Source organism: Vicugna pacos, chromosome 27 (genome assembly GCF_048564905.1).
Source record: "Vicugna pacos chromosome 27, VicPac4, whole genome shotgun sequence".
NCBI classification, from domain to species: Eukaryota; Metazoa; Chordata; class Mammalia; order Artiodactyla; family Camelidae; genus Vicugna; species Vicugna pacos.
The window spans coordinates 14,221,518-14,249,353 of record NC_133013.1 but is presented as its reverse complement, the minus strand read 5'-3'; the positions used below and the strand labels follow the sequence as shown (position 1 = coordinate 14,249,353).

General features: G+C 47.9%; 1 protein-coding gene and 1 long non-coding RNA gene across 8 annotated transcripts in view; one reads left to right on the top strand and one right to left on the bottom strand.

Annotated features, from left to right (window-relative positions):
• Positions 1–25,642, top strand: part of SLCO3A1 (solute carrier organic anion transporter family member 3A1) — a 263,922-nt gene extending 238,280 nt beyond the window's left edge. The window contains exons 8-11 of one of the 3 annotated variants that reach the window (XM_072950745.1): positions 581–756; positions 5,276–5,340; positions 16,521–16,763; positions 24,964–25,642. In XM_072950745.1, the coding sequence (XP_072806846.1) occupies positions 581–756; positions 5,276–5,340; positions 16,521–16,763; positions 24,964–25,046 (567 nt within the window). In that variant the 3' untranslated portion in view covers positions 25,047–25,642. Of the gene's footprint in view, positions 1–580; positions 757–5,275; positions 5,341–16,520; positions 17,968–24,963 lie in introns of those variants that run through there. The other 2 variants (XM_072950744.1, XM_072950743.1) reach the window with 2 other exon arrangements.
• LOC140689707 (uncharacterized) overlaps positions 8,021–27,836 on the bottom strand; it is a 111,268-nt gene continuing 91,452 nt past the window's right edge. For 3 of the 5 annotated variants that reach the window (XR_012064760.1, XR_012064759.1, XR_012064761.1), the window contains 3 exons: positions 13,992–14,054; positions 13,188–13,347; positions 10,010–11,860 (listed from right to left, as the gene is read on the bottom strand). This is a non-coding gene — a long non-coding RNA (uncharacterized lncRNA). Of the gene's footprint in view, positions 8,880–10,009; positions 11,861–13,187; positions 13,348–13,991; positions 14,055–27,836 lie in introns of those variants that run through there. The other 2 variants (XR_012064762.1, XR_012064763.1) reach the window with 2 other exon arrangements.

Below are 27,836 nucleotides of genomic sequence, written 5' to 3'. Positions count from 1 at the left end.
ATATGCTGTAAGCTCCCTGGCATCTCTGTGCCCTCTTTGCTTTCTCAGCCACTCCAGAACTTTCCCATTAGCTACCCTGTCTCGCTGCCCCACGAGCGCAGCAGCTTCACGCATGACAGTGCACATCCTTTGTTCCCAGTGCCACGCTGGGCCCTGAACCAGACGCGGTATGCAGGTTACCTGATTTACTTCTTTTAATACACTTCAGTGTAATTATAACCGCATAAAAGGACAAATTGGCAAGTGATTACAGTGTTAATTTGGCAATGTTTTATCACATTGTGGAAGCACAATTTCCTCTCTTAATTGTATTGGGGGGACACATTTGTGCTGCCTATTGAGGGATTCTTGAGCATAGAAATGAGATACACAGGAGACTGGAAACTCAGCCGTCCTCCCCATAAATATTCCTTTATTTGCATGTGTTTTGCAGCCTCCTTTAAAAAGCTAACTCGTTTATTCAGGCCTAATGAATGAAACACTACAGGGTGCATAATAAGGCTGTGACAGCTGATGGATGGCTTTGGATTTGCAAACTGGAGATACCCCCAGTTAAAATGGCCGAACACTTCCCTTCCAGAATCTCACCGGCTGTGCGTGCCTCGCGACCGTCCCGCCTGAGAACGCGACCGTGATTCCTGGAAAATGCCCCAGTCCCGGGTGCCAAGAGGCCTTCCTCACCTTCCTGTGTGTGATGTGCGTCTGCAGCATGATCGGGGCAATGGCGCAGACCCCCTCGGTCATCATCCTTATCAGGTAAGCTTAGCCCCAGGGAGCCAAGAGCCAGCCTCACCCTCTCCCTCTGCCCCACCTGCTGTGTGTCTGCAGTTCTCTTGGAAATCGGAACTCTGGGACTATGTGAGTCCTACAAGCAGCTTCCCTCGGCTGGTGGGAATCAGTGAACTCTGACAGGCCCCTCACACCAGAAGTGGAAAGCATGGCCCAAGGGAGAACGCTACACTGCCGTGTCCTCCCAAGAGCAGACTGCAGGTGATTTTGAAAGGGACCGTCATGTGGTCCTTCACTGATTTTTGCAGGGAGCAACATTGTTGGAGTGAAATGAAAATAGCGTTGGACTAGCCGAGTCCCAGTGTCTGGCCCGTGTGGCCACTGATTGGCTGTTTGACCTTGGGCCTCTTGTCCCTCAAACTTGTTTCTGAATCTGGAACTGGAGGTGATGTCGCTGGTCCTGCCTGCCTCCCGCAGTGATGTGGGTCCCGCTGAGACCGCTGTGTACAAACATTGTAAAGATGTGGGGGGTTACTGAGGAGGTGTGATGCAGGGCCCAGTGGCTCATGGAAGGCAAGCAGTGACTGCTTTTGTACAAATGGATGATTGGAGAGAGCCACCCATGATTCTGTGTGTCCCCATCTCTCGGGAGCTGTGGGCAGGTGAGGTGCCTCGAAGGCGAATTACTGAGTAATGTTCTGAGTGACTAACACAGCCGCAAAGTTGTCTGGATTGGGCCAGGAACCTAGGGGCGGCATGCTCCAGGCCCCAGCATCCGCGTGAGCCAGAAGGAGTGGCACCAAACACAGACAGATCCATCTCCCTGGGACGCGGTTATCTAAGTAAACCAATTCAATCCCAGGGGCTAGAGATCAAAGTCGAGGTGAAATGCTTGGATGCAGCTGGTACTAATGTCCGTCACCAGGTGCTTGATTTAGCCTCTCTGTGCTTCTCACTGTGCCTACCACATCTGATCTTGGTGATGAATTCACAAGGGAAAGGATTTACGTGAAGTACTTTGTTATCTAGAAAGCCATTAGCAAAGCTTTTTTTTTTATTGTTTTTGGTTTGTTTTTTGGGGGGGGGTTTGGGGGGAGTGGTAATTAGGTTTATTTATTTATTCATTTATTTATTTTTTAGAGGGGTTTCTGGGGATTGAATCCAGGACCTTATACATGCTGAGCACACACTCTACCACCAAGCTATACCCTCCCCTTCTCCAGCAAAGCTTTTTTAATGTGCAGAAGCATTCAGGATACAATAGCAAACTGCCATTTTATACCTATTAAGTTTGAAAAATAAATGGGAGAAATTCAACACCCAGTGCTTGCAAAGCTGTAGGAAAACTGGTGAAATCACATATTGCTGGTGGCATCAAAAAACGTAGGGCTCCTTGCAGGAAAAGCATTATGGCAAATGGGAATCAAGAGCCATAAAAATATTCAGATTTTTTTTATACAGGAACCCTGCCCCTTGCCACTCATCTTAAGAAAATACTTCTCTACAAGAAGAATAAAGCTCAATGCAGACAGATTTTTTATTACAATGTTAACTGTGATAGCAGAAAAATCTGAATTGGAATAGTGAGTTAAATTATAGTACCACAGCTCAGTGGAATAATGAAAATTCTTAATAATGCAAAAAGTGTTTATGAAATGAGCTATTGAATTTAAACTATATATGGAGGGTGATTATATACAATATGCATGCGGACAAAACCCCTCAGATCTCAGGTAGGGGTCTGGGGTAGCTGCATTGTGGGGAGTTTATTTTTTGTTCTTAGAAATTCCCATGAAGCTGTATTGTGCTGTTCCCACATAGAAGGGTCCAAGAAGCAGGGAAAAAATGGCCCTCACAACTGTTAGCAATGACTTGTCCCCCTGTTTTTTCTCACCCTGACTACTCTGCAGAAACTTAGCTGAGTAGTTGTGACTGGCAGACCAAACACAGAAAGTCGGCTGAAATCTTAATCACTTCCAAATCTCAGCTTGAGAAACAGCTCATGGAGATTTTCAGGAAATATTTGATTCCTTCTCAGTGGACCAGCAACAGATGGCCTAAATGCCCTCGGCTGGGCCTCGTCCACCCCACAGCTCCATGCTCTGCTCCGTGGGGCTGGCTGGTACCTGCCCACTTGCCTTTTGAGGGGCAGGGACCAGGGTAATACCATATTCCGTCACCACCCACTCCCAGTGCTCCATCACGGAGGTGCCAGGCAGGTACGGGCGACACAGTCTGAGTCACAGCCCAGATGGGCCCCAGCCCTTCCCCATCCCAGAGCAGTGCACCTGCTCTCACCGTTACACCAGACAGGTGTGTACCTGCCCGCAGCAGTGCTCAGGACGTCTGCAGGCCTGGATGCCAGCCAGCAGTCACTCGGATGCCAGCGCCGGGGGGGCTCTTGTTTTAACTTTCTGTGCTTGCATCTCTGCTCACACACACAGATGGGGAGATAGAGGTTCAGAGAGAGATTAAGCCCTGCCCTCAAGGTAAGGTAGCTAGGAAGTGATACCCTGGCCTCGCCTGGAACTTTCAGCAGCGTTGACCTGGGTCCCCCGTTTCTCCGTAACTAAACCTGAGGGGGTTATTCCTCCCGTGGGAACCAGTTTTCCAACAGGATGTGAAGGGAGATCTTAGCGCCTTCTTCCCTTTATTCCTGTGATGCGATAGCTAAAAGGAAATCAGGTTTCAGGTGATGCGTGTTCTGGCTCATCATGCCGGCGTGTTTTCTTGATAAGGGGGCTTTGCCTTTATCTTTGTGTCTTTCAAGTCAGTAGCTTCACATGAATGTGCAAAATCTGGGACCACGGAGCCGGAGCCAACGTTAACCCCAGAGAACTTGGACTCTGCACCAGGCATATATTCTACAGGGAACTGACCCTGTGTCTGTCCAGAAGCACTGATCTCACCTTTAATATTGTACAGGTAGCTGGCTCAGTCAGCCAGAGAGTGGCGTCCCCATCACTCAGCGAAGGTCTTGACCTGCTGCCCTGGGAGTACTTGCATATACTGCACTCCTTACAATTAAGAAGGAATGTGTTTTTCTCTAAGAATGACACATTTTTAGTTTTCCCTGAAAATCTCAGAAATAGGGCAGATTGTGAAAATCACCTCTGTGTCCTTTTGGTTAGACGGTGTCTTTTGGCCTATGACACCGAGAAGCCAAAGGCGTGCCTGTCTGACACTCAAACCAGGTGGGACGTCATTGGACGGGTGCCACTGGGTGTTGGAAGGATGACCCCTGGGCCATTTAAGAATGTTATTCTAGCTGCGAAGCCCATAGCCAGGTTATGTATCCTGTGTACCACGTGTCCCATTGGACTTAGATGTCCCATTGGACTTAGATGTCCCATTGGTAATTTCATTCTAATGTTTATTTTCTGACTGTGCATGGGTCTTCCGGGTCTTTCAGCCACACTGAAATGCTCCTGGTGTTCCCAAAGGCTCGGCCGCACCAGACTCCCTCGAGGCCTAGCCAGGTCCCTCCAGGGGTCACGGGAGTGTGCTTAGCCCCCCAGCCCCTGCAGGGCCTCATGATGGGGACAGGCCAAGAGGACACTTCTCTGCCAGTGGTGCTCAGGATGACCCGAAGGGCACGTGGCTGGGCAAATGCCCCTCCCTTCACCTTCCTCCACCAGCACCCCAGAGATGGGGCCGCCCGGGGCTTCATGGGAGACACCTGCCCACCCATCCACCCACTCACACGTTCACTCGGCACGTGTCGTGTGCCACACACCACACTGATGCTGAGCGAGATACAAGCAGTCCTTGGCCTCGAGGAGAGAAGGCAAACATTGAGTAAATACTGGTTTCAAGAGTAAGAGGCATAACAAAGGAGATGTGTGACCAGCCGTGAGGGCTCCTGTGTCCAGAATCCATCATCATTTCCAAACAGAAAGTGTTACATTCTGAGAGTGTTCTAGAAAATGTACCAGAAGGTCGTACTAAGGGACTTGTTCTGGGTAAACCCAAGCCAAGGACATTGAGTCCATTCAAAGCAAAGAGGCATGACTATATGAAGGTACCCTTGCAATTTAGAAGGTACTGAAACTGGATATAGACAAATGGATTTTTGCCATAAATAGTCCACCTGGGGAATCAGCCTGTGCTGGTCTGGTTGATTTCACAAAATGACATGAGAATGACAGAGGTGTTTATGGTTCCAGCCTGTTCTTGTAGCGTAAGGGGAATTACCTTCCCCACTGACATTTCCCGATACTTGTACCCACCCATTTAAGATGCCTCCCTGTCCCAGCAAAAGCAAAATGCCTTAAATGAAGACTTTATGAACCAAATTTGCATTCCCGCCTTCCAATGACAAGATTAGTTTTAGTTATTAAAAAAACACTTAAATTCCTAAAGTTATCTTGTCACTGCAGTTGCAGTAATTTTCAGACTTAGGCAGGAAAAAAGAAAAAAAGCACAAAACCATTAATAATTTTCTAAAGCAGGACTCAGATGGACAGCAGTGAATGACTCTGGGGTCTGTTAATGAAAGTGGAGCGATAAGAATCTTCTTTTTTCCTCTTCATCTCTTTGCACGTAGGACAGTCAGCCCTGAACTCAAGTCTTACGCCCTGGGAGTTCTTTTTCTCCTCCTCCGTTTGTTGGGTACGTATTATCTCTTTATTCCCTCAGTAATGAATTGGATGCTAATGACCAGGTGAGTACCTATCAGTGAAGCTGTACCTTTTCTTGAGTTTGTCTTTTTTCCTATGAAAGTTTAGTTTTTGGTAAACAAGAGAAACGTTAAGTCTGTTGATTTTGCTCGCGCACTCCCAGGACATCACAAAGTTTTCACTGGTATCAGCTCTGCCTTCGTGAATTCTCTGAATTCTCATTTGCATAAGGAGGAAAAGCCATAGTACCCAAGGGAAAAAAATTTGATGGTGTCGCTTGGCACCCTCATTACGCAACCCATGGAGAGCTTGTGAAATGCTTCACTTACAGGGCTGCTGGCTTGGGGAGAGAGGCATCCTCACACCGCTTTGCAAATGGAAACTTGGCACCCTTTTAATTTTTCCAAACAGATTTGGTTTATTTACTTTGGGTTGCTGAGATGGGGCAAATATGACCTTCAAGGTATCGAGCCTATATTCCAAGGTTTGGTATGGATAGAAGGAATTAAGTCTAACCCCCCAATTTTTAATATGGGAAACCGTCCATGGATCTTCCAGGGTCCTGGGGCTGGTTAGGGAGAAGTTGGAAAGGCCAACCAGGTAATCTGTTTCCCAGCCACGCCCCACCCTTCTCCCTCTAGACCACACCGCTACTTTATGAACTCTCTTTGTCAAGGCCAAGATCAAGATAGGACAACTTTTTTTTTTCTTTAATAATAGGGCAGTGGGCTTCTTTAATGTCAAGTGTGTAAAGTAACCATGGCCTGTATCTTCAAAGTAAAAATAAAATTTCTCATTCCAAATAGTACATAACCATGGATGAGCACAAAGAGTTAAATATAGAAATGTTTATAAAAGTGAAAAATTGGCAACAACCCAAGTGTCCATTGGCAGGGCATTAGCTAAACCCATTATGGGCTCTCATCCCAGCAGGATTTATATTCCCCTTTAAAATTCTGGAAAGAAAAATATTTATAGACTTGGAAAGGGCACATGATACGTGGGAGGGGAAAAAGAGGTGTGTGTGATAAACTCTCTATGCAAATGTTTTTAAAGTTTGTATAAACATGGGAACATACTGGAAAGCTAGGGATGAAAATGGTACCAGCTATTAACATTGAATAGTGAGGCTATGAATGACATTTCCTAAATGTGTTTTAAAATTTGATATATGTAGATACATATCTGTTACTTCCCTAATGAGATTACCTACAGTATCACTGATATATGAAAGAAGAAAGCTATTCACCCTTACATCCGTTAATAAGACAAGGTTATCCCTGGGGAATGGCAAATACATGGCATGCACTCCTCCTCACTTCCCTTCCCTGACTGTAGCAAGTAATTTCCAGTCAATTGCTAGGATCACTGTGCCATGCCACATGTGTCGGTACACCTGGGGACCCTGAAACGGCACCTTTGTCTTTTTTCTGGGTCATGGGAACTGGAAATGCTCTGGGTGTAACGAAGCCCAGTTAAAACCAGTTCAGCGGTGATTCACACTAAAACAGTTAGGCCTTCCTGGAAGCTGTGGTGGCTTTTAGAGCTGTCTAACTGCACAGAATACTAATAACGCTGATGTTGTCCTCTTTTCGTTGGAAGGATGGAAAATGCATCCGTCGTGATGCCCCTACTTGACCCTGATTTGGGTGGGTAGACAGATGATTGTGTACTATCAGGTAGCAAACTGGGGGGGCCCTTATTTCTGAAAACGGTAAAACCATTCCACACGCACATTCACTCAATAAACTAACATTTATTGAGCACCTAATATGTTCAGAGCTCTGTGGACCACACCCAGGTAAGTGAGCCCAGCACTGCTCTTACGGGGCTCTCTCAGGAGCTGACCAGGGAAGGTGGGAGCCCCCCATCTACGGAGTTGCTGTAGAGGTCTCTGTACCTCTAAACAGCTGCTGAAAGACCCTTAAAAAGTAGTTCATCTTGAGAATAATTTTGATAGCACACAATGAAGGAAAAGCGGCAAGCTCTTTTTGAAAAGTTAATGAAAGTTATAGAGCATGTATTATGTAACACTGTTAAGATCATCGTGTGTTGCTCTAAAGCAGTTTCTCTGTATGTCTGCCCCAGGAATAACCAACTAGGCATTATCTAGAAGAGTATTTTTCAATTTCTGTGACTGTGGTCCACAGCGAGAGATTCACTTTACCATGTAGCCCAGTACATGCATACATACGCATAAATATAGCTGAACATAGATTTTATGAAAAAATACTCACCCTTAATATGTATAATGTGTTCTGATATTTTCTATTCTATTTTTTCAAAGTTGCTCATGAGCCACTGTGTTGATTTTATTGCCCGTATGGGTCACAAATCACAATTCAGAAAACTGCTCTAGAAGGATGTGCCAGTTTCATCCTTTAAGGAAAAGAGGCTCACCAAAGAAGCCTTTGCGTTTGGCCTGATTCCATTTCCTGCAGCACCCAGTAAGATTAACCACCATTACCGTTAATGAAGGGCCAACCGAGAAGTCTGATTTCGCGACATCGTCAACCTTTGTGCTTGGCCTCACGTGGGTAATGGAGATATGATGAGGACATCGCAGTTCAGTGATGAGATCTGAGATGCAGTCGGCGCAGGTGCAAGGGGGACATGTGGAAGAGCCGCCTGGCCTGGCCTTGGGGTGGGGGCGGGGGTGTGGGCTTGACAGAATGTGCTGTCTACCTACGATGTGATGGATGAGGGAGAGCTTCACAGCTGAGCAAGGAGGAGAGAGAGTGCTCCAATGGAGGGACTTGGAGGAGTAAAAGCCTGGAAGGGAGCGAAGGCTACAGCATGTCTGGGGGCTAGCTGGAAGCCCACGTGGCTGGGGGGACTAGCAGAAGATGGGGCTGACAAGGGCAGCCATCAGGAACGTGCTCAGGAAGGGCTGCTGCCCCGCTGACACGTTTGACCTTTATCCCAAAGGCAAATGAAGTCACTGATGGACATTTACCAGGGGGTGATAAGATCCAACGTGCATTTTTAGAAAGGGTCACTGTCTGCCAGGTGGAGGCTGTGGGAACTGAATAATAAGTCACCGGTTAAGAGAGTAGCTGATGGAGACCTGTGCTAAGATGGGTGGGGAGGTGTGGGTAGAGGAAGGACTATCAAGGCTTAGTCTTTGAATGGAAGTGCACAGTCCGGAGTATCTGAGGAGGAGGAATCCACAGTGACAGCTCCTTAATGAAGGTTTGGATCACATGGTGCACGGGGATATTATTTATTAAAACAGGAAGACCAGGAGGAGGAGCGGGTTGGGAGTGGTATGGGCCAACCCTGTCCAATAGAACTTCCTGTGATGGTGGAAATGCTCTGTATCTGTGCCCCATGGAGCACTTGAAATGTGGCTTCTGTAAACTAGTCTTGCTTTATTTTTATTGATTTTCATCTCAGTCACTCCATGTGGCCAGTGGCTATTGTACTGGACAGTGCACGTAAAAGTCTCAGTCTTTGATCCAACACCGCCGGTGGGTCAGAGCATGAGGAGGTGGGAGCAGCAAGAGGAGACCAGTCTTTCCAGACACTTGGCTGTGAGGAGTATAAAGCAAGAAAGACCAGAAGTGAATGCAGGGTTATTTTTCCTTGTTGCTGTAAATGCCAATGGAAGCGTTGTTAGAAAGGGTAGGGGCAGCGACTGCAGTGGCCTGGGGCAGCGTGGCACCAGGAACTTCCCAAGCAGTCCTTTGCAGCACTAGAGGAGAAGCTGGGGTGCAGTGGGTGGTGGAAGGAGTGTGGAGCAAAGAAATTAAGGATGGTGGTCACAGCGGGGCCAAAGTGATGGACAGTGATTCCTGGGTGTGATGAAGAGCTAGAGCCAAGAGAGAGAGAGAAAGGAATGCAGGGCCTGAATGGAGTAGTTCATGAAAGAAAGAATTGGAATCTGTGGTCAAAGCTCTGTACTCTTGACTTTGAGATTGTGGAGGTGGAGCATTCCTGAGACTTAACCAGGGTGTGGCATGACCACAGAGGAAGGGACCGGCCTTGACATCCAGGATGAATTGTTGAAAGGCAAGAATGCGGAAGCTCATGTCGGGGGTGGGGGGGGGGGGTAGTTCAAGTCACCCAGAACATTGGTGGAAGCTGAGTGGAGGACACTGAGCTGGATGAGGGCGAGGGTCAGGAAATTCTGAGTGAACTGAATGACCTACTCAAAGCAGAACGCCTAATGTAATCAAACCAACCCTTCCTCATCCTTTTGCAAATGCCCCATCACTGCTTTTCTCTGTGGGTGTGGGCTTAACACCCACTCCAGGGTCTGAGCCAGAGCCTTGCTCTCAGGGTCGAGTGTGTGCTGTAGATGTTACACCAAATTAAGTGAATATAAACAAATACTGAGATCCTGCTATGTCCAGAGCCCTCTTCTAGGTGCTGCAAAGGATATAAAAGTCATCAGGAGCCAGATCCTGCCTTCAGGGGGCTCTGGTAGGAGAGTGAAGCAAGTATGGGAAAAGATTTAGGGGCTAGGAGAGTTTGGACCTTGAATTTCCAAGGAAAAAAGATTTTACTTGGCTGTGTGGTTGTCATGATGGCATGAGATGGAAGAATGGATAGACACTCAGAATCCTGATCTAGGAAAATCAGCCTGGGAGAAAGGTGCAAGGTAGTTCGGCAAGTTGTAGGATAACTAAAGCATTGAGAGAAAAAGAAACTGAGGTAAAGCCAGGGGATTGAAAGGCAAGGACACACGGAAGCCATATCGGGGGGGTAACATCGGATGAACCCCCACAACTGACTAGATGAGAATATGAGAGAAGCAGCAGAAACACAAGGTAAAGGTGAGGACTTGGGCCCCTGTGACTGGCCCTACGGAGAAGCCTCTAATAGAGTAAGGCACAATCCGGTGTCTCTAGGGCATTGTGAGAGGTGGCGTGGGCTCGCCACCCCAGACTCTCCTCCCACACATGCCTGCTCTTAGTTTTCCGGAACAGCCTGCCAGGCAAGGAGCACCGGGAACGTCAGCCTCGGGGTGCACCTCTGTACACGGGTGTCATTCCCAAGCTGACTGTCCCTGGGTCGTGGGTGATTCGTGAACCAGTCTAAGAGAAGTGCATCTCGGAAGCTCCTGACATGGCTCATCAAACATTTGTGGAGCTCCTGTTGTGGGGTCTTGATTATAAAGAAGTTCTCCGGGCAAGTGGGAGAAATGAACGCAGGAAATGAGTGCAGAGGAAGAAGTCAGCACGGCGTGCCTGGGAGGCCGGGCACCCAGCGGTGGGATGGTCAGTTGCAAGGTGCGGTGGCTGGAATGCACGGGAGACCCCTTCCACTCACCTCTGCATTTATTTGCTTACTCAGCAGACATTTACTAAGCACCAGTGATGTCTGACCTCCTGGGGTGCCGGTACCACCCAGGCTTTTCCTCCTGACTTGTGCTAAGGTGACACCGCACACTTGCCACGGACCCCTTCGCGGTCAGGCACCCCCGGGCTTAAGTCCAGCGCTTCCATTACTGGTCATGAGGCCTTTGGCAGGTTATTTAAGCTCTTTGAGCCTCAGTGAGTTTAACAAGGCGTCCAGGAATGAAATGAGAATAGAGTAGCTCCTCCCAACCTCTTGGATTTCAGAAAAGTGAATGTCAGGTATCCATGGATGATGCTGGCCTGATGTCAAGAGTCCAGTCTCCTCCCTGGCATTGCTGAAACAGAAACTCATTCATCCTTTCAGGAGAAGGTACTTTTTGACCTCCCCCTCTCTAGCTTGTGCTGGAGGCAACAGAAATTCATTCCATCAGGTTGAATAGAGATTCTGTGGTGAATTCAAGTCTTGGCAGGTCAGCTGGGAGAGGAATGGCTAGCTTTTGAAATGTAAATGCCAGAGTAATTTGCAGCTTCCATTTTGTCCCATAAAGGAATGTGAATTTATTTTTCTTACAAAAGCCTTTCAGTTCACCTCTTAAGTTTAAACCAAAGAATATCCTTAGGCCTGGCGTTTTTAACCCGGGGAGTGAATGAAGTAGCCAAGATACAAGACCCTGGGGTTTAATCTCTGTTAATAGATTTCAGGAAAACACAGACCATTTCCTTAAGCAGTGCTGCAATTTTTGCATTGAAATATAGCTGCAATTTGGGCCCGAGTGTAATAGGAAGTAAGATTTAATCCTTTTAATGTTCTCTGTAATAGCGGAGGAACAGCAGCGAGCCTCCGGACGCCCTCCCCAACATATGGTGGGTTCCCAGTGATGGGGTGCTAGTCACTGCCTACTTCATCCTCCCAAGGAGACGTAGAAAGAGGACTGCTCCTTCAGACTCCAGGGAGGAGCACGTTCTTTTAAAACACAGGGTTTCTAAAGAAATACTACATTATCGTCACCCTGCCTCCTTACTCCTTAGGTAACTGAGGGCGTACGAGCAGAAGCAGGCACTAACGTACACCCTACCCGCGCGGCCTCCCTTCTGGAAGCGGCTGCTTATCCTCTCAAACTGACTTGTTCTTAGGACGAGAAGAATTCTTGCCAGTTGGGGTTATTGGCTGAATCTTGGCTTGATGGGTGTTCTCGTGCAAGTCTTTCTCTGGAAACGGTGATTTAAAAGACAAATTTTCATTTATCCCAAGGAAAAGCCAAAGAAAAGGAAAGGAACCAGATTTGTCGAGAGCCCGTTATGTGAGGGGTTTTCACAAATGCTCTCTCATTTTAGTTCGTACAACAGCTCAATGAAAGAAATCATTATTGTGCCCATTTTATAAACAATGAAACTGAGATTGGTAAAGTTGAGTAACTTGACCAGGGTCACAGAGTTCCTAAGGATCCCAAGGTCATTTGTCTGGTTACAAAATGACTGCTTCCTCGCCACCACCAGGCATCCTCCAGGTATCTGCCAATACTGCCTGCGGTGTTCAAATACTGAGAGACTGTCTGCAAAATAACAGTCTCCCAGCCCCTGAGAAGGGAGGACCCTGCCTCACTGGGCGAAGATCAGAACCAGCCTCCCGTAGCATTTGTGTGTATGTTCCCCCCTCCACACTTTGCAAAGATCAGAACCCCTGTTGGAAGCTTCAAAAACCAGGCTTCCACAAACCAGTTATTCCCAGGAGATTAGTGGAAGGGTAAATAACATGTGTTCTGTAGCCCTGGAAATCCCTGATAAGAGCTCTAAAATCTTCTCCTTGAATCAAATTTTGAATTAGTAGGGAGGAGATTATTGGATTAGGGGCTTTGAGATACCAAGTCTGGGACAAATAATTAATCTTGCTCAGTCTCAGTTTCTCTGTAGGTAAAATAAGGGGTGTCACGGGGTTATGGGGGGATGTGATGTACACAGAACACCCCATGCGGGGTTGGGGGATAGTTAATAGACAGTCATGATTCTTGACAGCCATCCCACCGTAGAAGTCTTCCACTGGCACTGGGGAACCAGGGGCTTTTATAGGGTACCCCTCAAAAAGATTTTAAAATGAGTGGCCGTGTGTGAAAATTAATCGCCAAGTGGAAAGGAGTTCTAGAGCGGCAGAGGCCAGTAATAAAGGCGACTCAGCAAGATCTCCATCCCTCACATTCTCTGTACCCCTGGAATTCAGGGCCTGTAGCTAGCGCCCCCCTCTGGGGAAGAATGTTAAGTCAATAAAAAGGAAAAGATGAACTTGGCAGAAAAGGAAGCTAGTGTTTTCTCTACTCAGAAATATCAAGGGAATCTCATAAGGTACTCAACCCCGAGTTTAGTGTAAACTGTCACCCCGAGGCCCCAGTGCAAGATGAATAAGGTGGCAAGAGGTCTCGCCACAAGGAGGGCCCAGACCCTTGCGTAACACTCAGCTCATTGGTACCAGTGCTCCCCTTGACCCTGACTGGTGTTCCATTTGAAAGATCAGGAAACTGAGGCACAGAGAGAAGTGACTTACCTGAGCCTTTCAGTTCCTTAAGTTAGACCGTCGTTTCTACCACAGGGCTCTCCACACCGCTGAGTGTGACATGAAAACCTTTGCTAGGCACTGAGCTTTCTGGTGTCTGTTTGAAGACTTTATCTGACTCTTTCCAGGGCCTTGTCATCCAATAGTAGAGCTTGACAAGAATAAAACTGACACGGTTAGCACGTAGAAATGTGCCCTACTTTAAGACAACATTATAAAAAGCCTCACTTGGATACAGGTACGTGAAGGAGTTACATGTTGGCACTTCAGAGAGATTGTTTAAGCAAGTATTAATGAATGGTTCCGTTATCTTGCAAATTTCCTCTGATGTGCTTAAAATCTGACCTAATTTGCCCAACTTGGATTTGCATTTAACTCTTCAGGGACCCATGCATTGTGAAGCAAGGGGCCCCTATACCATCAGTTCCTCCCCCTTGGCAAAGCTTATAGCAAAGCTGCCATGGTCTTAACTTCCCATTGCCTGGTGATGGGTAGGCGAGGACCAGAGAGGCAGAAGGAAGAGGACAGGGGGTCGGGGAAGGATATTGCCCAAGTGGTAGAGCACATGCTTAGCAAGCATGAGGTCCTGGGTTCAATCCCCAGTACCTCCTCTAAAAAATTAATAAACCTGATTACCTCCCGCTGCCAAAAAAAAAAGACGAGCTAATCACAGGCTAATGAAAGTCTGACAGATAGAAAGCGGAATGGATTTGCATCCTTCCACTGGGCCATAAGAACAGGCCAGCTTAGTCCTACTGATGTCCAAGTCTATCCACCGTCTGTCCATTTCTTTACCTAAGTAATGGAGAATGGCTTGGTGTCCATCCACTGTTGCCACGGCAGTTCCTCCAGTTGGCCCTGTTTCAGGGAAATGAAGAAAGGCGTTTGTTGCAGGGGCTGGGAGAAGACACTCTGGTTGGTGAGGAGGGTCTCAAAACACGTGGGCAGCCTTTTTGGGCAGAGGACGCTGGGAATACGAGCTCCCCCTGGCCAAGACCAGCCCCACCTAGAAGCCGCAGAGAGGCAGCAGCTTGTGCAGGGTTTTGAGTTTATTAAATCAAGCTGCCTGGGGGGTTTAACGAGGTTTCAGTGAAAAGTTCTTGGGGGTTTCTCTGTGGGTAACAAGCAGCAGAGCCAGAGAGCGCTGAGGGCGAGTGCTGCGGCATCCGGGCCTGGGCCAGCCTTGTCAGCACTGATCCGCTAATGCAGTCCCCCCGTCCCCGCCCTTACCCCATCCCAGGCCTGTCGTTGAAACCAAGAAAACAGACTCACAGACACAGAAAACAAACTTAGGGTTACCAAAGGGGAAAGGGCGGGGAGGGATAAAACAGGAGCTGGGGATTAACAGAGTCACACTACATAAAATAGGTAACAAGGACCTACTGTATATAACAGGGAACTGTATTTAGTATCTTGTAATAACCCATCATGGAAAAGAATCTGAAAAAGAATTGGTATGTATGTGTCACTGAATCACTTTGCCGTACACTAGAAACTGACACAGCCTTGTAAATCAACTACACTTCAATTTACAAGAAACCCAAGGAAGCCCTCCCTCCTTCATTAACCCTCCCCCTCCCAGGCTGCCCCCTGCGGGCCCCTCAGCACGGAGGCTGTGCTGTGGAGAGAACGTAGCCGTTCTTACTCTGTCGATTGTGGACAGACTTCTGGGGTCCATGAACCCCCCGAAATGTGGGTGTGAGTTTGTGGGTAAGTGTATTTTTATGGACAGAGGGTCTGTATCATCAAATTCTTAGCAGGACCGTCCGTAATTTAAAAAAGTCAAACTCAGGGCTGGCCCTAGAAAGAATACTTCAGGCATCAGGAGACCTCAGCAAAGGCACCTTGGAGTTGTCACCACCTGCTTCCAGAGGTTACTTCCCGCTCCTCACGGAAGGTGATTGGCACCGCAGTCTGGCCTTGGGGATGCTGTTTTTTCCCAAAGCAATCAATTTTGTATCAACGACCCACCCATTGTTTTCCCAGAGTACAGATGAAACATTTTTCCCCCAACAGGCCAGAATCACCTGGGAATGTTTCATTTTAACAATGCCAGTGACTGGGCCACACCCACTAATCTGATTTAATCTAGGATGGGGCATCTCAGGTGAACTTAATGTGCAGCCAGGCCTGATAACCTTTGAGCTGAGGGATAACGGCAGGTGCACGAGCCCAGAGTAACACAAACTGAATTAAGGATGCCCGTTTTCATCTCATCTGCCTTCTGTGATGACTGGTGGTTGCCTGAAATGATCTACTGGGAAGGTTTTAAAACCAGTTCCCAGCTCAGGATGGGAAGTATTCTGATCCAGTCTTAATACCGTAAGAGGGAAGAACAGATCTGGGAAGAACAAGACCCGTATTGGCTCTATTTCTTTAACTTTCACCTTTGTGTTCTGTGGCTTTTACTGCAAGTTAATCACGAAAGAGATGCTGCCTATAAACTTAAATTATACATAACGGCCCATCTCTGGGAACCCTGTCTCCCAGGTAATGAACGTTAAGCTAAAATACTTTTGTGGAGCTCACAGGAAACACCCTGACCAGGCCCGCCCGTGAAGGATGGCAGAGAAAAAGAAATGAACGCCTCCCCTCCGGAGGCTGACCAGAACCAGGAAATGCTTTACTCCCTCTCCTTTTAGTGTAAAAGAAGCCTGGATTCTAAGTCGGGGAAGATGATTCTTTGGGACACTAGGCCACCATCTTCTCAATCTGCTGGCTTTCCAAATAAAGTCACTATTCCTTGCCCTGACAACTCATCCCTTGATTTATTGGCCTGTCATACAGTGAGCTATGTGAGCTTGGCCTGGGTAACAATATCGAGGGGAAGGGAAGGTGTCAGTATATGTGCAGATATTTCCCACCTTAAACCATATACACGTATATTTACATACACATGTGCGCATATACATGTGTCCACATACATCATTTGTATATGTGTGTACCAGGAATGTCTCCCTTCAGGGAAGACTCGGACCCTCTCAGTGGATGATGGTGATAATGACAGTACCAGCTGTCATTTATCTTCTTTTTTACTGTGTGCCCGGCACTGCTGTAAATGCTTTTCAGGTAGCCAGTGAGTCAGCCTTCACAGCAATCTGATAAGGATATTATGAACCCCATTTTGCAGAAGGGGAAGCTAAGGCCCAGAGGGCTTAAATAACTTGCACAGGTTTGTGCAGTAAGTAAGAGGCCGCGCTGAGAGCCCAACCACCGCGTACGACCCCACAAGCCCTGCAGTCCTGTAGGAAGAGATACGCACACACCACGGGGACAGGACCAGCCGTCAAGCCCGACCATTAACTGTCCTCTTCCCTCCCTCAGGCTTCATCCCCCCACCCCTCATCTTCGGGGCCGGCATCGACTCCACCTGCCTGTTCTGGAGCACGTTCTGCGGGGAGCAGGGCGCCTGCGTCCTCTACGACAACGTGGCCTACAGATACCTTTACGTCAGCATCGCCATTGCGCTCAAGTCCGTCGCCTTCATCCTCTACACCACCACGTGGCAGTGCCTGAGGAAAAACTATAAACGATACATCAAAAACCACGAGGGCGGGCTGAGCACCAGTGAGTTCTTTGCCTCTACTCTGACCCTAGACAATCTGGGGAGGGACCCTGTGCCCGCAAACCAGACACATAGGACAAAATTTATCTATAACCTTGAAGATCATGAGTGGTGTGAAAACATGGAGTCCGTTTTATAGTGACTGAAGGAGGGTTGAACTCTGTATTAGTAATCAAAGGGTCATTTTTCCTAGAAAAAAGAAAAAGGTTTCCAAAAAAAAAAAAAAAAACCTCAGTACACACGGAGACACACCCACATGTACACACACCACCTTTGTCCTTTTCCTCAAAATCAGAGCCAGACAGGATTCAGAATAAGGAGAGCGTGGGATCACATGTTTGATGTGCGACCTCCTGGGGCTCAGAGTCTCCTCTTTGAAGGCACCTCATGTTTTTTCAGGATACCGACAGCTGCAAGCAACAGGCACTGCCAAATTCAGGGAACAGTTGTGGCCAGCTTGGAGGACGGACATTTCTGGATATACATACACATACAAAACAAATATTTTTTAAAAATGTCTACTAAAAAAATACAAGTTGACAACATTGCCAGGATAAGCACTAGTGACACAGCCCGTGCCACCCTCCCCGTCCACACGGCGGGTGGAGAGGCACGCCAGTCGGAGGAGTGGAGGTCCGCTCCTCTCTGACTTTTGCAATATGGGTCGCTGTGTAGACGACTCACCCAGTCTACATGTGGTTCAAGGCCCCAGAGTTCTCTCAGCGATGCTAAAGGGTGATCCATGCTGGAGTCTGTAATTGGCACCTCTCACCAGCTCCATTTCCATTTCTCAAGACTGAGGGCCCCAGGGGGAGCCGGGCGTGGGGGGCCAGCACCTCCCCTTCCCCGCGGCACCTCTCAGCGGTGGGCGCCCCCCTACCCCCAGCCCCGCAGAGTGACCTCAGGAAGCAGTGGGCTTTGCCTGGCTATGACTGACTTCGCTCAGAGCCGGTGAAACCCAACACAGTCCAAGTCATTTGCTTATATTTGCCAAACATTTTGCCATTTTTAAGGGGAAAAAAATGCAATGCATATGAATTTCAAACTGTTGTATGTATAATCCTCTAACACTATTTTTAACTACTTCTAAAATCTGTGTTAACCCTTCAGTCACTAACACAGTTCTCTAGACCGAATTTATTATGCTGGTTGCTTTTACTTTTCTCCTTTTTTTAATGCACCAAAAATATAATGTGATTCAAGGGATGCAATTAATCTATTGTAATTTTTTAATCATTTTCCCCTCATTCGGATATTCTGCGAAAACAACACAAACATACAGCATGTGACGAGAAGAAAAAACAAGTGCTTGAAAAAGAGGGGGTATATGCAGCCTGCCTTTAAAAGAATCACATTTGAGACAACAGGGGATAACGTGATGAATTGCAAATTTGCCTTCTCGATTTATTCCCCGTGATTCAGTGATCGCTGTCATGGGAAGCCCTTGCCTATTTCTGCTTCAGATGCCAAGAGGCACCCCTTTGTGGAGGAGACATGCCTAGCTGTGGGTTGTGTGTCTGGTGCAGGGCTTCTGGGGAGAGGAGCCAGAGAGAACGGTTCCCTGGCACAAGCTCCGAGCGGCCTGTGGTGTCTGGAGCACTGAACAGACACCCAAGCCCCTGGAAGCTACTGCACGCCAGTGCCTGGAAATGTCAGTCATGTTTTCAGGGTCAGTGTTGAACCTAGAGGGCTCTGTGTGTGTATTGAAACCCGCTGAACTTCAGACAGCCCGAAGTGAACATATCGTTTGGGGTAAGAATCATGGGGAACCGCTCGCCGCCTTCAGGCAGCCTGAGGAGGCCGTTTGCAGAAGGGGCCGGGCTTATGCGAGAGCGCATGCGCAAACACACACACACACAGGGCCCAGTTAACCCACCTTTCACGCGGCTGCAGGGACCTCCTGGCCCTGGAAGGACCCCCAAGGGTGGTTTGGTTAGTTGGATGGTTAGGACCCCCTTTTTCACCTCGGACACCTTTTGCAGTTCATCCAGAAGGCGACCAAAGAATCGGGAAAGAACAGAGTCAGGGGAGAGGGGGGCGTTGTGCCAGATTTTTAACACACACTGTAAATGGGGCAGTTTGAGTGACAGCCCCAAACTAGAGAAAGTACCACGGAGCAAGGATGCCCAAAAGAGACTTGGGTGGTGGCGCGGGGCCACTGTGATCAGCTGCTGGGGCTGCCTCTGGAACAACTCACCTGTTTTGCTTGAGTGTCCTTGGTCCTGAAAATAGGGATATTCATCAATATGTTAACTAGTTAAAGGCCGGATGGCTCCCATCGAATTCATAAACTGTGTATGCGCTGCTGCTCCTAAGGCTGTGAGTCCGTACTGTATAGGTGCTGGGTTGGTTTTCTTTTGAAAATGTATTGCTAGCAGATCACTGCCCTCTTGTATACTGTTGTGTAGCTCTCCAAACTCAGACCACACACATTGGGGTCCCAGGATCTAGTGTTTCGTGGGCCTATTTGCTTTTTTTTTTTAAGGTTTTTGAAAACTTGTTGCATTTCAGAGATTTTTCCTAGGATTTTAGGCTGAATAAGACGTTAGGATGACCAAGGAGAGCAACTCCAGGGCTCAGTTTTATCAAAAATTGGATCTAAATTTAAAGTCCCCTCTTGTAAGGTGGCTCTAACGTGTGTGTCGTGACCGTTAAATTTTTAAATTTCTCATATACTATAGAACGGAAAACCTAATTTGGCTTTAATTTTCCTTTTGCACTCCAAAGAACCATCGTACCTACACTGCTCAATCCTGCCCCTTGGTTATTCATTTGGTTTCGTGCTGGGTTTTGAATGGAAAGATTTCCTGGTGAGATCTCCATTGGACTTACAGAAAACAGAAATGCAAGGGATGGCATAAACCTAGAAAGTGAATGCTAACAAATTCTCTCTCCTCTGCCACACACCCCTCCACCACCTTAGTTGAACGTGCCCACGGATGGATGGAGAAGGCTCTCTTTGCTGCAACTTGTGACAGATTTTTGTAACTCCTGCAAAGAGACAAAGAAGTTTTCTACCAATATTATTCCTGCATATGAAGTGAACACATTTTGTAAAAATATCTATCTCTGGGGGACAGGGTCTGCTGTCTTCCCCCTGCCGAGGCTGCTCGCTGGGCTGCCTTTGTTACGCCTCCACAAGGTGGGCTGTGAAGCTCCCAGGCACCCCGGGGACACTGCCACTCGAGGAGGCCCCAGCACGCAGGTCTTCCTCACAGCTAACGAAGGAGCCAGAGAGGTCTCTGCTCAGGGGTTCCCTAAGGGGTTTGCTAGCAGCGCTTCACAGACAGAATAATAAAGGGAAACCAAGAGCTTCTAAGGCATCCTTCGACAGACTTCCTAATGTCTTCCGAGCAGGAGGGAACATGCTTCTCCATAAAAAATTACTTCTATCTCGACACCTTCCAGTGGAATAGCTTCCCCTAGTGATGATTTGTAAAGTTCGGTTAAGTGGCATCTATGTTTTCAAATCCCTGATTCCAATTCCTCATCCCCAGTAATGACCTAGAGCATCCCGTCCTGCAGGTGTGGCGGGAGTTCCCACGCCTTCCCGGTAGGAAGCACGCGGCCCCAAGGTGACCCACAGAAACGTTCCGTGCGTGGCAGCCTAGGATGACAGCCACACCTCTCCTGAGGGGTTTTCTCAGGAAAAAGATTCTGCTGTGTGCTAGTGGATTATTTTCTACACTTTTGAAGCAGGCCATTCATGAGGAACATGTGAGATAGATATATATATATACAGAGAGAGAGAGAGAGATACACACTCACATACACACTCACAGAGAAGCCCCCTGCGGAAGAGTAGCTGTTGGCTCCCCATGAGCCTGCAAGGCTGGGTTTCTTGCTGCCCACTCTTCAGGTCCTGGGGCATGTGGTTTCTTTTCTACCCGGTCAAATCCACCAGGCAGGCCCGTGTTCTAAGCCCTGCGTGGGAGTCCTGAGTGCACTCCTGAGCACTGTGAAGCAATAAAGCTCAACCTGTAGAAATCAGTGCAGCTGATCGTACCATCAAGAGCAGATGGAGAGGATGAGGTGAACTTCTGTCCGGTTTGGTGGATTTATGCTCTACTTTATTGTTTACTTGGTTTGGTTTAGATGAAGGGAGAAAACCAGGCAAGTGATTTTATTTAGTGCAGCATCCAACAGACAGAATACTTGCTGTCTTGTGCTGTTCTTATCTGACTGTTTTAATGGTTTGGGAGAACTATAGATTTGTCCAGAAGCCAGGAGAGGGTACCAGACACAAAGTAGGGACTTGACTGCTCCACTGACCTCATGTCACTGTCCTCTGCTGCCTCCACTCAGCCATGATCTGTGTTTCCCTTTAGGTGAGAATCCAGGTCAAGTTCCTAAGGGGTGCCACGTTTTCCAAAAGAGAGTGCGAGGGAAATTAAATTCAGCCTGGAAATTAGGACACAGATAGAGTCCTTATCCTCCTCTCTCTGCCCTTCCTTCCTTATTCCCTCCCCAACTCAGTTCAAGTTCTTGAGTTCCAAACAGCTATGAAGACCTAATCTCTGAGAGTGACCGGCCATAATGATAGTCTCTGGTCCTAGCCCCCTGGGGTATGATGGTTGCTCAAGAATGAATCAGTAAAACAGAGGACTCTCTAAAAATAGAATACGCAAGGAAGATATTTTTGTTCACATGCCTCTTAGGGGGTCTGGTCCCTAGGATCACGGTGGAATTTACACCATCTACACACAGCCACTCACCCACGCCTCCCTTTTCTCACACTTGTAGGTGGCCTCCACGTGCTTGGTTATCATGGCAGGAAGGGCATGAGAGAAAGCCTAAAATGGGAAATTGAGAAAAGCCCAGTTTCCCCGGCACCTTAGAAATCTGACTGCTGTGGAGACAGGGACAGAACTGCTTCTCAGAGACTGTCCACAAGGCAGCTCAATTTCCCTCTTCAGGATTAGTGCCATTTGAGAGAGGATGTGTGAGCCTGGTATTTTCCAAACATGTGTTTCTATTCACAGCTTTATTAAAATTTTGACTACGTGCCAGGCCCTGAACCAGGTACAAAGGTGAGAAAGACATGGTTCCGTCCTCTAAGAACTCACAGGTTAATGAGCCAGACAGGCCTGAACACAAACAAAAGCAACAGAACAGTCCTTTTAAGAGCTGGGGTCTGTGTGTCTGTGTGTGGGTGCAAGGAGAGCCGATTCAGGGTGCTGGGAGGTCCTGCCCCATGGCGTCAAGAATCAGGAAGTCTTCCGAGAGCAGGTGGTCTAGAAACCATGAACTAAAGGGTAGTGGGTGTCTGCCAGGGAGCCAGGGGAATGGCCCCTCCATTGAGAGGCCCCTCAGAGCAAGTGCAAACCTGTCAAGGGCCAGGTGGTAACTTTTTAGACTTTGAAAGCCATAGAGTCTGTCGCCACTATTCCACCGTGTTGCCATAGCCGGAACCAGCCCTAGATGATGTGTAAAAATGGCGGGCCGTATGCCAATAAAGCTTTATTTACAAAGACAGGTGGTTGCTGGGTTTGGCCACGGGAGGGCTGTAGCGCCCTGATCTCAGTTCCGGAGCTCAGCTGAGGGCTGACGCAGCCTGGCACACGGTCTGCTGGACCATGGCCACGGAGGCTGCTGTGTCATGGGCTGTCATCCCTTAGAAAGGCCTTTCAGCCACAAGAACCTAATCCAGGTATCCCATGTTCCAAGAATGAGGTAAGTGCCCCATTATTGTCAGGGCTTAGAACTGAAGGCAGCATTATCTTTCTCCTGAGTAACGAGGGGAAATTGAACTATACAATCTCCCAGCTCTGACACTCACTCCCTAGTTCTACCAGAGTAATCATCCTCTTTCTCTTAAGTGATGGAAAGGGGCATAGGAGGGGCAAATGTAGGAAAGAGACAAAAAAAAAAAGTGAATCCAGATCATAGTATTTCAAATTTCTCCCCTCCTTCCCACCAACACAAAACACTATAAAGCTAGTAGATGTGCCAGGGAGAATCATACGAATACTAACTAATAATAACGGTTATCAGGCACTTATTATGAACCAGCTTATTCATGTATTCACTCATTTAATCTCAACCATAATCCTGTGGGGCAAGAAAGGTTGTTAGGCTTCAGTTGGCAGAAGAGGAAAATGAGGCTGAGAAAGCCTCCAGAACTGGCTCAAGGTCAAACCCAGGTCTGTGAATCCAAAGCTTGTGTTCTTAGTCCTGCAGGGACTCCCCCTCCTACTGGGCAAGGAATGACGGACCCCTCCCCGCCTGTAGGCACTGCCTCAGCAGAAGACCCCGACTCAAATGGGCTCTGGGGCCCCTCACTCTCTCCCGTGCCCCCTAATGTAACAACCAGGACATCACAACGGCTGTCTTCTGGGGACATCCATTCTTCCTGTGTTATTCCTGGTCTTAACCACAGAGCCCAGCGATCAATTTATATGGGGTGTTCTACCAGCAGCAGGCAGGTGAGAGGAAGCAGGAGACTCCTCTGCTCTAAAGCATTCTAAAATGCACTTTCCAAGGGCCGAGATGCCAGGGAGGCAGTCCTCAGTGCTGCTCATCCGCTCCTCGTGGGGAGACCCCTGTGGTCCCCAGCACCAGCCTCAGGAGCTTGCCTCCAGCCCAGAGCCTCAGACACACCAGTGCTGGTCGCTGATTGGATACGTCCTGCTCTGTTATCAGATACTAGACTTTTTAGGAACAGAGAGTTTCTAGACATTTCTATTTTTGTATTAATGACTCAGGCCAACAATTGGTAACTGATGATTAGCACAATTTTTCTGTAAGGTCAGGTGATATATGTTCTCTTAACTAACAGCAGATGGAACAACACAGTAGATTTTCTGGAGGTTTAATATCCCATAGGTTGAGGTTTTACCTTCCCATTAAATCCCAGAAAATAATGGGGTTTTTTTCTTAAATTCATGCTAACGTAATAGAAGGTAACTCTCATAGAGATGTGTTGTCAAGACTGTTGGATTTTACAATCTAAAGCCATAAAATGAAGTGGAAGGATGCAGTGTAGGAACTTTAATGACAAGAGGAACCCAGCCGACACATAAGTTACACTCTAGCCCAGCTCCTTAGAGGAGGAAGGGGTCTGGGAAGCTCCTATTTATGAAGACCTTGCTGCCCACGGGCAGGTGCTCTGAGGTATGATCCCAGGTAATGCTCTTAGCAGCTCCTCCCACCAGCTCTAGGTGGTAAGTATAATTGTTTCCACTTTACAGATCAGAAAACTGAGGCTCAGTAACCCAAAGCTTCCCAAGGTCACACAGCTAGTTAGAAAGTCACCGCGAGCCAATGCCAGGTCTGTCTGACTCCTGAACCAGTGCTCTTTCCATGACACCACACAAGCCACCAAAGTGAGAACACAGATCTGGCTTCTTAGAAAGCATCAGTGAGGCCAGCAGGGCATCTGCTGTTGGGAAAACCCCCACAGAAGTCCAGATTCCCACAGAGAAACAAGCCAAGAGCCGGAGGTGGAAACCTCTGCCAAGTTCTGCCGACAAGCACAGAAATCTACGATGAGGCTTTTTTTTTTTTTTTTTACTGTAATAAACACTGGAGAAGTTGAAAAACACCGCTCCCTTCTGTCACCTTAGCCACGTCAGAAGTTCAGCAGCCCCTCACCATCCTCTACCTTATTCGTTCTCCGTATGAGAACCAGCCCCAACTCTCACTCCTATTCCACCTTCCCCAACTCCCTGCCCCCACGGCTTCTAACAGAACCCCCGAGACTGCAGGCGCTGGAGCCGTGTGAAAGTTGAGGAAGGATGCTCCAAGTTGCCCAGAACATATGGGCTGCTGCTTCTATGAGCCAGATCTCAGCTGCAAAACCCAGTGTGGAAATCCAGGCACTACTTCAACAGAGACTGCAGTGACAGTGTCCTGGCACACAAGGCCTGTCGCTGGTGACTTAGCTAAGATGAAGATAACTTGATGACTGGGGTTACACCTTATTTGTCCCCACAGAAGAAACATCCACATGGGTGTTAGTATAGGGACGTAGAGAGAGGTGTTTCTCAGAGAGATTTGGCCTCCAAGGTCTTTGGGCTTGGGGGTCTAATTCCTTGGGGTGACACGGAGCAAAATCCAGCATTTGACACGGCTTCCTGCTCTCGTCCATCCCACTGGAACGCCAGGATGCTATTAGACAAGCCTTAAGAGAAAAAAAGGAGGAAAACCAGAAAAGACCGATCTCTTTTTCCTCTTGGCTCTCTTCCCCCCCTCCCCCTTTAGGCACAGAGTACCAAGACATTGAGACTGAGAAAACCTGCCCCGAGTCACAGTCACCTTCAGAAGACTCCTTTGTGAGAAGCTGAGGGCTTGGCCCCCTTCCTCTTCCTGCAGAGGACAGCCCACCACCGTCCACAGACCTCGCGGGCCTGGCTTAGCGTGCTCTGCCCTGCCCGCGAACCCAAGGGTCCCTGTGTGGACTGTCCGGCCAGTGTGTGGTCCTCTGAGGCCCCAGGCACAGGCCTGTGATGAGGACCAAGGAGGTGGCTGTGGCCAGGAATCCGCCAAACCCCTGGAGTAGGCATTTTTCCTGGATCACTAAAAATACTGACCTGGTGTGCAAATTTCCTTCTGCCCATCCCTCCTTTGGCTCCCTTGGGGATGGCCTGCTGACACGCTTTAGAAAACCCCCTCTTCAGAATAATTCTCTGACTGAGGGCTCCAACAGTTCTTCTGAAGGCAGCCGAGGCTGGATTTTAATAAAAGGGGGTAAAAATGACCCAGTTTCTCAGAATAGAGGTGGGGGGAGGGGGAGAAAAGCACATACTCAATAGATTTTGAGTGTGGTATTCTGTATTTTTGCAGCTTATATTTTCCAGATGAGCAGTTTAGAAACAATGTGATGTAAAGTACCTACTGTACGTTTGCTGAAAATTATATTAAAAGCACTATTTTAATTCTTCCTCTGTCTCGCACTGTAATCTCTGCTATCTTTCTCTCTTGGATCTTTGGGCAGAACAAGTCTAAGAGACACTTTTGGGGAGTGTTTCTGGCTGTGTGTGTTCTATATTCGTGGGCTTTGAATTGTTCAAAAGAGCATGGTCTTTGGAGCCAAAACAGACCTGGGTTCAAATTCTCACCCCAGCACTTGCTACTGGTGTGGCGTCAAGGAAGCCATCTGACTCCTCTGAGCCCCAGTTTCCTCCTCTGTAAAATGGGAATATTGTCACCTGCTTTACCTGCTGTGATGACTTAAATGAGATCCCGTGTGAAGGCAACAAACACAGTGTGGAGCACAGCATGGACACTGAGAAATGATAACTGTTCATTGCTCCCCAGGTTCTGGCTGGAATTAGATGCCCCACAGCACTGGTACAGATCCCACTGATGCATTCCGTAGTCCTGTACTGTCACCACCTGGTTCTCCTTTCTGGTTCTCCTACTGTCTGTAAACGCCGGCAGTGCAGGGAACGGCTTCCTCTCGGGGTACGCTGCCTAGGGTAGTGCATGGCATTTGGTGCTCATTGTACAGTTGAATGAGTGACGAACTAACAACCTCAGACTCATCACCCTCTGGGGCTTTGACTTCCCTCCTCTAAGTTCACAGACCCTCCCACAAGCCTCACCCCCTGGATGGAGCTTTAGCTGCCTTCCCAGGCATTGCGAGGACTCTTCCCCATTGGCTGGTTCCTCCTCTGCATCCTTAGTCTGCTGATAGGACTCCTCCCTCATGCGGATGGTCAGGTTGATGCCTGCCAGTGACCTGCACCTTAGAGTCTCCACTACGTTCATTACATCCCTGGCCAGATAGTAGCTCGGGGAACTGATGGTCGCTCTCTGTCATCTGAGCAAAAGACCCAAGATGGCCCCACCCCTCTTATGGGGCTGGCTCTGATAAGTGACCCACGTTCTCACATCCCCTTCCAGCCAGGATCTGGCCATCTACAGCCCCATCGTTTGCAGTTGAACTCACCTGAAATCGAAGCTTGTCAGGCTAATATTACTTGAAGATGGCACCCGCCCTCAACCTTGCGTTATCTTTTCCACTCTGGATTCAGTGGACTCAAGAAAGAGTGTGCTTGAGTGAGTTACCCTCTCTGAGGCCCTGTTACCTGGCCCGCTGGTGCCTCCAGGACTTCTTTTTAGCCTGACCCTGTTATTTGTGTGATTGTTTATTTTTTGCAAAGCAACATGATTTATTCTCTCTGGCATAAAAATCCCAAGAAAATGCAATTTCAACAGTTTCCATCATGATATGAAAAGATGCTGAAATGGCTGAAAAAATGGTTACTGACTCCTCACGGGAGCTGGGCTTCATTTGCACTGGAAATTCAGTTGGAGGCAGAAGAAGGAAGCGGGGAAGGGTATTGCTTGTGGCGTCCATGCTCGCAGCCCAAAAGTTCACCTTTGTTCTTCATCTACAGTCCAGTTTCTTTTCTATGGCTACCTTTTCCCCCCAAAAGGTGATCAATATATGGAAAACTTACTCTCCTTCCATTTTATCTTAGCTTCACAAAGACATATTACTTATTTCTAATCAAGAGATTGATCCTTCCATATTTAAACAGGTCCATGAGACAGGGAGCGAGAGAGGGAGGACAGAGAGCGCTGTTCACCCAGGGTGTCCAAGCAACTCAGCGAGAATGCACAGCTTTGATTAAACTCCAAATGCCATTGTTTCCCGGTGTTGTATCAGCTGCCATGGGCCACCAGGGCCTTGAACTACATATATATCTGGTCCATCTTGATCCAGATCTGAAAATCCAACTTGACAGTTCTCTCTGTCTTTGCAGAAGGGGATAGTGGTACACCCAGGTATTTGGCTCAACTGAAATAAAAACAGGCAATTTCTGTGGCCTTGAATGTGGCTTCGGAACCATGAGCACATCCACTTTGCAAAGAGCTGCTGCTTTTTTTTTCTTTTTTCTTTTTAGGCTTTGTTTCCTCAGGAATTCCTGCTATAGAACTGTTTCCATTAGTCTGCAGAGAAATGTCTATAATTAATGCAGAGGGCGGAGACTAGATTTGCTTCCCAGAAAGCACTTAAAAAACTGTCTTAACCTTCCCCAAGTCTAGTGTTCCCACATCTGAAACGCATGAACACATAGCTATCGGATCACCAAAGGAGGGCTTTGCAGAGCTTTGAGAGTGTTTCA